Source organism: Gavialis gangeticus, unplaced genomic scaffold, assembly GCF_001723915.1.
Source record: "Gavialis gangeticus isolate Ggan-Ray unplaced genomic scaffold, GavGan_comp1, whole genome shotgun sequence".
NCBI lineage: Eukaryota > Metazoa > Chordata > Crocodylia > Gavialidae > Gavialis > Gavialis gangeticus.
This window is the reverse complement of record NW_017728973.1, coordinates 4763919-4774642: the sequence shown is the minus strand read 5'-3', so window position 1 is coordinate 4774642 and position 10724 is coordinate 4763919. Positions and strand designations below refer to the sequence as shown.

Sequence of the window (10724 nt, the reverse complement as noted above, 5' to 3'; positions counted from 1 at the left end):
ATTAGGGATAAGACTAGCACTGTGCATTTATGTAGCAATTTGCATGTGCGCTTAAATAAATATGAAGTTATTAACGTTATTGTAATGAGGTAAGTCAGTATTAATATCCTCAGACTGGAGTTGTAGGAGGACTGCTAAGCAGAAGCAGAAGCAAAGAGCTGTGGCTTTGCCAGGCCACATCAGAACCCAGGCCTCTAATTTCCTGCACTTCTATATTAGCTGTGAGACTCTGCCTCCAGAAAGCCGTGTTCATGATCATACTTACTAGGACTGGAGAGAATGTTAGCATCTTCCTCGTTGGAACTCAGCAGGCGCATGAGTTTGGATGGCTGTGTATCATCCAATGGGAAAAGGCTAATGTAATCCTGAAGAGGCAGAAACAAAAGGAGTCATTCTCAACCGTATCATTTTGCATGGAGGAGTGGAGTGCAGAGTAGCACCAGGAAATACAAGGTAAGTTTCAGATATCAGCCCTGCCAGCCCCTGGGGGTCAGTGCAGCAAAACTGAATGGTATAAAGCATGTGGTGTATGTTCAGGTGGAAACTGAACATGCAGCTCACAGGTGACAGGAGGGTTCTGAGTCAGCCCAGCACGGGTTCTTCACAGCTGCTATTTTAAAATCCCCAAAGAAGGAAAATGAGATCAAGGAAAGACAAATAAGGTCAAGAGATCAAGCCCCACCCAGCACTAGCCTCTGGTGACAGAGCTTCCAGGAACCCCAAATGGCTGATTCTCATGAGCAAGCTCTTTGAAGCCACTGGTTTTTCAGCCCACCCCAAGCAGCTGCTTAATATTGGTTTTACCTTATGCATATTATGCATGTGATACATGACATATACCCACAACCTACGGCCCAGTTACACACACACACACACACACACACAGAGCCTCCTACCTCAATATCCTCACGGTGCCTCTTTTTCTGCCTGGCTGATGCCTGCCCCCTGTTGTGGGAGGAATATGAGCTCAGGGCACACCAGACAGAAAGCCTGGAATTGGAATTATAGGAAAGGAAAGCAGGGTGAGCTTTTGGAGTGCTGGCCCCCTGGATTCAGTACCCCTCCCCATCTGACTTTCACTGCAGAAGGCAAATAGAGGGTGTTCAAGATGACATGGGCTATGTCAACAGGCGATTAATTATATAGGGGGAGGCAGCACATACTTCCCAACCAGAAACAGAAGCTTATCACTCCCTCCTCCACCTGCATCTCTACATGCCAAGCTTCAAGTGCACAAGATTCAGGACACTTCTCCTGCCTATTCTAGTGTCTAGAATGTGGGACTGGGAGTCCAGACTCCTCATTCTCCTTGCTTTGGGAGAGTGGTCTAGTGGCCAAGGCAAGGTTGATGGACAACAGGCAGAACACTTGGGCTTTATTACTGTGTACAGGAGAGTGATCCAGTGTCTAGAGCAGAGATATGGACAACGGTACTCGAATCCCATCCGCAGGCATGCTACTGATTTACTTGGAAAGCCTGGGTCACTTTCTCTCTCATGTCTACAGACAGGGCTCACAACGCATACCTCCCTTCTGAATGGCAACAGGACAAGCCTTTCACGATTCACCCTGCATGATTACCACCAGCTGGGGATCCCTTACTTGGCAAGAGCCTTGCCAGGCGGGTCCATCAGCATGTGCCACTTGGAGGAGTCTGTAAGCAGGTTGGGCAGGATGTGGCCCAGCAGAGTTAATGTCAGCTGCTGCATGTCCAGGCAGAAGACGGAGTACAGCAGTTCCACGGCCCGCAGCGTGTGCTCCTTACGGGTTTCCTTCAGCAGTTCCTAAGGAAGGTGGTGGCAAGGGCAGGTCAAGGACTGGCAGCCCCTATTGCTATCCCCAGACATCTTTGGCCCCCAAATGCTGGCACTCCTGTACATTACATCAGCTGCTACATACACTTAAGAGAAAGCCAGAACTCCTGGATACTATTCCCAGGTCAAGGGAGGGAGTGTGACTTAACAGCATCACCTAGAGCAGTGAGTCTCAACCAAAGTGCTGCAAGATCCTTAAGGATACTACAGAATACTGCAAATTATTAGCACTGTTAGGTGTGCAAACACCTCCACACAGTTCAAAAGCTAGACCTAGAGATTTCCAATAGGAATCCATAGTGTCACAGCCATTCCAAGCTGGTGTGGTCTCTCAGTTCTTTGCAACTGAAGAATTGCTCTATTGTTCTTCTGTAGTCAAAAAATTAGTGAAAGCATAGAGCTGACATTTTTCAAGAGTGCCCCAAGTCCCCCAAAAGTGGGGAAACACTGAAATAAGAGCCTTGGGACTCCTGGGTTCTAGTCCCAGCTTTACTTTTGACTGGGCATGTGGCTCAAGGCAAATCCTTTTACACACATCCCCTCCCTATCCATGCCTCAGTTTCCCCACCTGTAAGCATGTCACAATTCTATACCCCAGCCCTGGCACAATGAGCCTACCCCCTATCCCCCTGCCCAAACTTCATCCCATACCTTGACTAGGTTGTTGCAGAACCAGTAGACTCCCCCCATATGCAGCAGTGTGTCAAATATGTGAATGGAGCGGCTGTCCACCCAGCCCTTCTCCAGCACCTTGGTAAAGACACCTGTCAGGACCTCCTTAATGGGCTTCTTGGGGGGCAGAAGGTTCCAGTAGGGAATGGTGTCCATGCCCGTGGAGGGGAATTTGATCTGTGTGGCGGTCTGCTGCAGGACATCGGCACACATGTGCTCCAGAATGGAACTCATTATCACCACACTGCAAGGCAGAGACAGAGAGGAGCTGAGCAATGGCAGAGAGAGAGAATGGGGCTGAGATTTAGAAGCCACAGTAGTTAGAGAAGAGCACAGGGGTCTAACTCCCACACCATGAACTGTACTACAATGGAAAGACTGGCTCAAGGTCACCTCCCTTTCCTCCCCTCCTGCTCACCCTACATGGACCCACATCCACTTATCTCCTGCTTCTGGTGACCATGAAACACTTCGGTAGTAACTATAGTCTTTACACGCATGGAAACAATGACACCTCTCTGGTTGCAGCAGCTGCAAGTAAGAAGCAGCAGCCAGCCATATGAGAGCTAGCTGAAATCCAGTTAGAGAACAAGCAACACAGAGAAGGCAGGGGCATATGTTTTCAGAAGGTTTTTCTAACATTTTATGACTAGCTGGGAAACTTCACAGAGCCAGCACAGCTGAAGCTCACCATTCTCCCAGCCCCAGCCAGCACATGATCACTCCTTAAAGTTTACTCAGCAGAGCTTTGTCCAGGCAGGTGTTAAATGTCCTGAAGCCAGAGCGCTTCCTCCCTGAGTGATGACACCATGGCCCCAACAACACATGACCCTGCCATGCTGTGCCCTGGCCCCCGCCCTGCTCACCGTTCATTGTAAAACTGAAGCGTGTTCTCGCTGTACAGGGGTGTAGCAAGCTGTCGGATCATCTGCAGTGACTTCTCCCTCTCATCCAAGCCCAGCATCCGGACATGGGCCACCAGCCAGGCCACTGCACACACGGCCATGCTGCACACCTTCCCCTTGATGTTATCAGTGATCTTCTAAGAGCAGGACACATGGAGATTCAGTACCGGACACGAGTACAGTGCCATCCCCATCTCATTTCAGACAAGCCATGTCCCTTCATGCTGCAGAGGGGTCCTGCCATTATGGAGCCCCAACCACCCCTAGTGTGGCTCAGTGTAACTCCACTGAAATGGATGAGAGTCAATCTGGCCCTCAAGGTCTGATCCAAACCAAACTGACATCCATGAAGAGATATCTATTGGCATCACTGGCTTTATGCCAGCCTCTGGGGCCAATTGCTGGGAGGAAGCAGTCACACTGAGCACTGTTACAGTGCCCTCCCTCCACAAGCTTCAGAGCACTTTGAAGGTGGGGGTCATTATCCAGGCTCTATAGATGAGGAACCTGAGGAATGAAGATAGGCAGCAGCTACCCGAGGTCTCAAGACAAATCATAGAGGCAAATCGCAAAGAAGGGCTTCCAGGTGTCTTAACTTGACCCTTTCTAGGTGTCTCCCAAAGGCATGGATGTTGGTTAGTTTCCATTGCAAGCCTCAAAGGACTCCTTACGCTCAGGCAACTTTCACAAGGAAAGGCTGGAGGTGACTGAGTGGAATGTAAAAGCTACCTCTAAACACGAGATGCTTGAGGAGATTTTATAAAACCGCAGAGCTGGTAACATGAACCTGGACCCAACCAGACAGGATGACAGAGACCATCTAGACTCTGTCCTAACCAAGAGAGCTCACACCCACTTCCTACCCGGCTAGCACTAGAGAGAGAAGCTCCTGTGGAAAAGACTGGTACAAGCTGTGACACAGATTGTGCCTCCAGTGAACTATTAACACTCCCGACATGAGTGCTGTATTCTAGGTTGTTTTTGCCTTGATAAGAGATGCTGGATTAACAACTCTTGAAGCAGACTTGCTTGTCTAACAGACAGGCAACTTGTGACCTTCACATGTGCACTACCATGCTCCCACCCTAACCTGGAGGTAGCACTAAGGAGGGAATTTAGCCCCTGGGGCTGATTTGGGTCCCAGTCTCTCTACTGAGGCTGCCATGAAGGGTAAGAGATCAGAGATACAAATGCCTCTAATCTACTCCAACTAGGGAAGAGGTCTGGTTGAACACACAAGGGAAAGTGTCAAAGCAACACTTACCTGAATTGACTCAAAAGTGAGGACTCCATTCTCCCAGGCATTGAGGATCTCCAGGATGGCAGCCGAGATACTCAGACAGGCCTCGTGCCATTTCATCTGCCTGCCCAGGAGAGAAAGAGAAAGAAACTTAGGTTAATGTCAAAGTCAAGACCTAATACTGGCTCAAAACAATCCTTCTAAGTCCTTGGGCCCACGCCATTCAATCTCTTTATTAGCAACTTGGACAAGGGGGCAAAAAGCACCCTGTTCAAATTCACTGACAACACCAAGAGCTGGGGCGAGGTGGGCACACTAGAAGGGAGGGACAGGATACAGCTGGACCTAGACAGGTTATAGGGGTGGATGAATGAGAATAGGATGGGATTCAATACTGGCAAGTGCAGGGTACTGCACTTGGGCAGTAAGAACCAGCAGCATACCTACAGGCTGAGGAACTCCCTTCTCGAAAGCACAGTGGCAGAAAGAGATCTTGGAGTTATTATCGATTCCAAAATGAACATGGGCCACCAATGTCAGGACGTGGTAAGGCCAACCACACCTTGTCATGCATCCGCAGATGCATCACGAGCAGGGCCAAGGAGGTGATCCTCCCCCTCTATGTGACTGATCAGGCCACAGTTGGAGTACTGCATCCAGTTCTGGGCACTACAATTTAGGAAAGATGTGGCCAGCATCAAGAAGGTCCAGAGGAGGGCCACTCGCATGGTCAGGGGGCAGCAGGGCAGGCCCTATGAGGAGAGGCTACAGGACCTGAACCTGTTCAGCCTTCACAACAGAAGGCTGAGAGGGGACCTGGTGGCCATCTATAAACTTACCAGGGGGGACCAGCAGGGAATGAGAGAGACCCTGTTCACTTGAGCACCTCCCAGAGTAACAAGGAATAATGACTGTAAGTTGTTTGAGTAGGTTCAGGCTGGACATTAGAAGGCACTACTTCACAGTCAGGGCAGCTAGGATTTGGAACCAACTTCCAAGTGAAGTGGTGCTGGCTCCTACCTTGGAGGTCTTTAAGAGGAGGCTTGACATTTACCTACCTGGGATCATATGAGCCCAGTATTCTCTCCTGCCCAGAGTAGGGGGTCAGACTTGAAGATCTACTTAGGTCACTTCCGACCCTACACCTACCTACCTACCTAAGGCAAGTCAAGTGCTCGTAGCACAATGGTCCATCTGGGACGTAGCTGAGCTGATGCATGTGCCCCCTGCTAGCTAACAGCTCTGGATTCTAGTAGCTGTCTGACAGGGGAATGGATTGAAGGCATGGTAGTAGGTTTGTGCCAGACAGGCTAGCCAAAGTAGATATACAGTAAAAGTTATTTGGCATTTTACTAACCGGAATACTCTATTAACCAGAATTTCCAGCGCTGGGATTGAATCTTCAAAGAGGCGGGAAATAATGTACAGTACAGTAGTGTAAATAATTTTAGCTATAAGTGTTACAAGTTTAGTAATAAGTGTAGTGTGACATGTACTGTACTTTAAAGTTACATGTAGTACACTAGTGACAGTGCATGGCGTACACCTAGATCACTTAAGTGTACTGTACATCACTGCCTCAGGATTTCTCTTCACTCCAGTACTACTTCATTAGTGAGTACCTGTATACTATTTGATTCTTTATACAGTATGTTAAACTGTAATGTACTGCACACTAATTCTTTGAAAATGTACACTACAAGTATGGCACTGTATTCCTTGATAGTATAACTCTCAGATAATCAAAATTTTTAGATAACCAGCACCCCCCCACTCATGCCAGATAACAGAGCTTTTACTGTATACAGATATCTATATATATTACACACACACATGCATACATGGAGAGAGAAAGCACATGCACGTAAGCAAGTGAACCTGTTCTTTTGGCAAGGTAGCCAAGTCCTGGCTGGCTTGCACTACAGGCACAAGTGGTACTGTGTTCATTTCACAGAATCATAAAAAATTAGGATTGGAAGGGACCTCAGGAGGTCATCTAGTCCAATCCCCTGCTCAAAGTAGGACCATCCTCAACAAGATCATTCCAGCCTGGGCTTTGTAGAACTGGGCCTTAGAAACCTCCAAGACTTGTAGACCACCATCGCTAGGTAACCCATTCTAGTGCTTCACCACCCTCCTAATGAGAATGTTTTTCTTAATATCCAGTCTAAATCTCCCTTGCTGCAACTTGAACTTTCATTTCAATGGAATAAAGTTGTTTAGAGAGTCATATATGCAGTGACACCACAATTAATCTCATAGTTCAGGGCTTAAACCTAAGCCTAAACCTTTGCCTGCTCAGTCCACGCATGAGCCATACTTTTAGTAAAATAATTAATAACTTCCTATTAAAGACCGAGAAACTAAAGGACTTTTTCCATGCTCAGTTGAAGCATTTGAAATGCAAAGGACTAGGGCAGATTTTTATTCCAACAGTATCCCTAAGATGACCCTTCCCTTTAGCTATACAGGTTTATTTTGCTGGGGAAAAGTCTCTGGCAATCATCTATGGTATTCAGAAGAGTATTAACTGCTTTGCTGGAGGAAGTAGTTAGTCAAGATACTCTGGGGCTGCTTGCCATTGAAATGGTTGTTGAAGTCCAAGCCCCATTTTCTTGAAGACACAATAGGACAAACATATCCTCAGGGGGAAAGTGGCGGGGCAAAGATGGAAAATGCAGGTTCTGCCTCAGATGCCAACTCTCACTTGCAACCTCACTGCTCCAGGCCCATAGGTCCAGCACCCCTGAGATATGCCAAACTCAAACCAGCATTGGACTGCTGAGGGGATTGTTTCTCACCACCTCATAGGCAAGGGCTCCCAGCAATGTTGTTTAAGTGATGGTCCTGGCTGGCCAAGCCCAATTTTTGGATAGTCAGTGAGACAAGAAATGAAGCAGGGAAGGAAAATAGCATGAAGGAGAAGCTGACAGAAGGAATCCAAGCCTCATGTTCCAGCTGGTGTTTAGAATTCAGCGAAAGCTGGTGGATACAGGGATGCCATGTGAAGACTTCAGTAGAACCTGGTGTGCTCAGAGCATCTCCCAGAACAGGATGATAAAGGCCTGGCAGCACCATGAGGAGTCCCAGGATGGAGTATGGGCAGCAGGCATAGCAGGAAAGTCTCTGAATCATCTGAACCTCCCCTGGGTATTCTCTCACTTTATTTTTTAATGCCCCCAAAAGGCAATGCTGGGTGAAACAGTCTGTCCCCTCGTTATTTCATTCACTGATTAGTGCTAGAATCCAAGACACCACCCTGGTCCATTCATTTCTTAAGATTACAGGAAAGCAAGGCCAGAAGGGACCACAGGGGGACATCTTGTCCAACCCCCTGCTCAGTGCAAAATCATCCCAGCCGGGTGTTTGTCTAACTGGCTCCTGAAAATTTCCAGGGATGGAGATTTCACCACTTCTCCAGGTAGCCTGTTCCAATACTTGACCACCCGCCTAGTCAGAGAGTTCTTCCTGCTCTCCAACCCAAAATTTCCTCTGCTGCAGTTGGAAGCCACTGCTCCCAAGTCCTGTCCCCAACAGCCACATTAGGGGTAGGGGGAGGGTGGAAATCAGTCTCCATCCTCTTTATAACCATCCTTTAGGTATTTGAAGACTTATCACATCTCCCTTCAGTTGTCTTTTCTCCAGTCTCCTTTGTTTACTATCCATAATCTTGACACTGCCCTTGGCTGGTATTGGGGCTCTTCTATTTGGGTTCACTCAACCTCTCACTCTCTTGAGCAATTTTTCCTACCAGCAACCTGGACCTTTGTTACCCCAATAGTCTGTACTACACAGCAGGGCTGCTATGTCACCACCCCCCACCCAGCAGAGCTACTTACACGAGTTTCATTTCTGAGGAGTTGTTCAGCAGAGCAACTAGAGACTCCACCTTTGTTGAGTCAGGCCGGAAGCAAGGATGATCTGGGTTGAGGATCTTGCCCTCCTCAGGCATGCACGTCTGCATCCAGGTCTCGAAAAACGGCACCTCGCCGGTGGGGCTGGACTCCGAGAGGATCACCTAGCAACAAATACAAGCCAGCAGACTCTTCAGAAACCTGCCCCACAGAGCAGACAGCCTGATGCTCAACCCAAGCACCCCTCAACACACGCACCACCTAACAGCCAGAGGAGGCTCACAACTGAGACAAGAGCAACCCCTAGTGGCCAAAGTGGCTAACACCAGGGGACTATTCCAGATGGAAAGGCTATTCCAAGTACGTCATTATGCTCTCCCCAAAGTGGGACTCAGAAAAGGCAGAAGATTCCCATGCCAACAGTGTAGTAAACAAATGCCATGTTCCACCCTGGAGTTAGCTATATTTCAGCAGCAGGGTGGAACTGTATCTCAGAGGTCTCTAAAAATCACATGGGGATCTCTCTATGAATAAAGGAAGCTATCATCACCATGATCCAGTACATCTATGCCGAACAGGGGTTCTCAACCTATGAGTTTTCCGGGGTGAGCACTAAGTACTCATGGGCTCAGCATTCTCCAAAACCTCTCTAGGGGGCATGACTCCCCTGCAATCCACACACTCAAGAGTCACAGGTATGGCTGGTGGCCCCGGTAGTTTTTCACCTGAGGTTCTTCTCCCAAAGCACTCCTGAGCACAGGACTTCTTGGCCACACGAAAGGGATTACGCTTGGGCTTGCAGGAGCTGAGGTGCTGTGTCATGCCAGACTCCTGACGTGGGTAAGCCAGTGTGTGGAATTTCCACATGGTCATACCCAGCTGCAAACATGCAGCCTCTACACTCCTTTCTGTGCAGTCATCAGGATTCAATCTGGTGTGCTGGGGCAGCTCCCTACAAACTCACCAGTGAGTTAGCAAGTTGAGGGGAGAGAAAAGTGCATGACCACAAAGCGCATCATAGGTCAATGAGCAATGAAAATACAGTTGGGTATAGCTGGTCCTGCCTTTGGGCAGGGGGCTGGACCAGATAAGTGCTTGAGGCCTCTTCCCACCCTGTTTTCTATGATTCTACCCAAAACGCACAATTGGTTGTAACATAGCTCAGAGATCTCCAAGCACAGCACAGAAGTGAATTAATCAGAGAGCTGCAAGGATGAGTCATGCTACACCAAAGATGTATTTCACTTGCCAGTCTATATGCCCCTTTCAATATTCCCTTGCTGCACATCTGGGCACGTGTGATGAGGTGAGTGGTCTGTGAAAGGAAGCTGAACCCTTCAGGTGTGCACGCTGAATTCCTCAGGTATGGATGCAGGGAGAAGCATTTATGAGGCATCAGTGGCACCAGATTCTGAGTGATTTTCTTGGTACCTGTGCTCCATTTGTTAGCTGTCCCAAGCTCAAGGAAGCTGGGGTCACCCTCACACTCCATCAGAATTCATGACTGAATTCTAACAAGGTTGGTTTATTTCCTATTCAAACCCTGAGCAATCTGAAAATGCCTCCCTTAAAACTGTTTTTCTCATTGAAAGAGAACTGTTTTGTCCAAGGTGAAATGTTTTCAGAATGTTGTTTAAAAAAAAAAAAAGTTTGTCAGGAAGTTCCTTCAGGTCTACAATGCAACTATGGTAGGTGAATAACAAAGACCCACACCCAACCAGCCAATAGCCCATGCACACCTCAGAGACCTGGCCCTGGCTAATACCTTAACCCCTGAGCTGTTCTGGGGTGGTTGGCCTCTCTCCCATTTTATCTGAACTTTTCCCAAAGGTCTCAGGTTCATCCTGCATCTGAATGAGAACAAATTTCAAAGCCTCAGAAATGTCTCCCAAAATGGAATTGTTCTCCAACCAGTCTTATGAGTTGCATGACTGTGGTGGACATGTTACACCAGGCGTGGGCAAAAGTCTATCTGGCCCACAGGGCCCCTAAAAAGTTTAGAAAATTAATATTTAGCTGCCCCTAGCTGCCTGTCATGCAGCCCTTGATGGCTGGCCAAAACTCAGTAAGCAGCCCTCCGCCTAAAATAATTGCCTGCCCTTGCACTACACATTAGTGCTCCCAGGCAGGCAACTTTAAGCATCAATCCCTGCTTATGTAGTTTTGCAGGAGCCAGAGAGATAAGAAAAGATTTAGCAGATTATTTGGCCTGTCTCACTGAAAGGTATGCATGCCGGGC

General features: G+C 48.1%; 1 protein-coding gene across 5 annotated transcripts in view; it reads right to left on the bottom strand.

Annotated features, from left to right (window-relative positions):
- Positions 1 to 10724, bottom strand: part of MED24 (mediator complex subunit 24) — a 39068-nt gene that overhangs the window by 6548 nt on the left and 21796 nt on the right. For 4 of the 5 annotated variants that reach the window (XM_019506989.1, XM_019507027.1, XM_019507007.1 and 1 more), the window contains exons 17-23: positions 8471 to 8649; positions 4656 to 4755; positions 3353 to 3528; positions 2466 to 2730; positions 1603 to 1784; positions 897 to 990; positions 266 to 365 (exon numbers count right to left, since the gene is read on the bottom strand). In XM_019506989.1, the coding sequence (XP_019362534.1) occupies positions 266 to 365; positions 897 to 990; positions 1603 to 1784; positions 2466 to 2730; positions 3353 to 3528; positions 4656 to 4755; positions 8471 to 8649 (1096 nt within the window). The remainder of the gene's footprint in view (positions 1 to 265; positions 366 to 896; positions 991 to 1602; positions 1785 to 2465; positions 2731 to 3352; positions 3529 to 4655; positions 4756 to 8470; positions 8650 to 10724) is intronic. The other variant, XM_019507016.1, reaches the window with a different exon arrangement.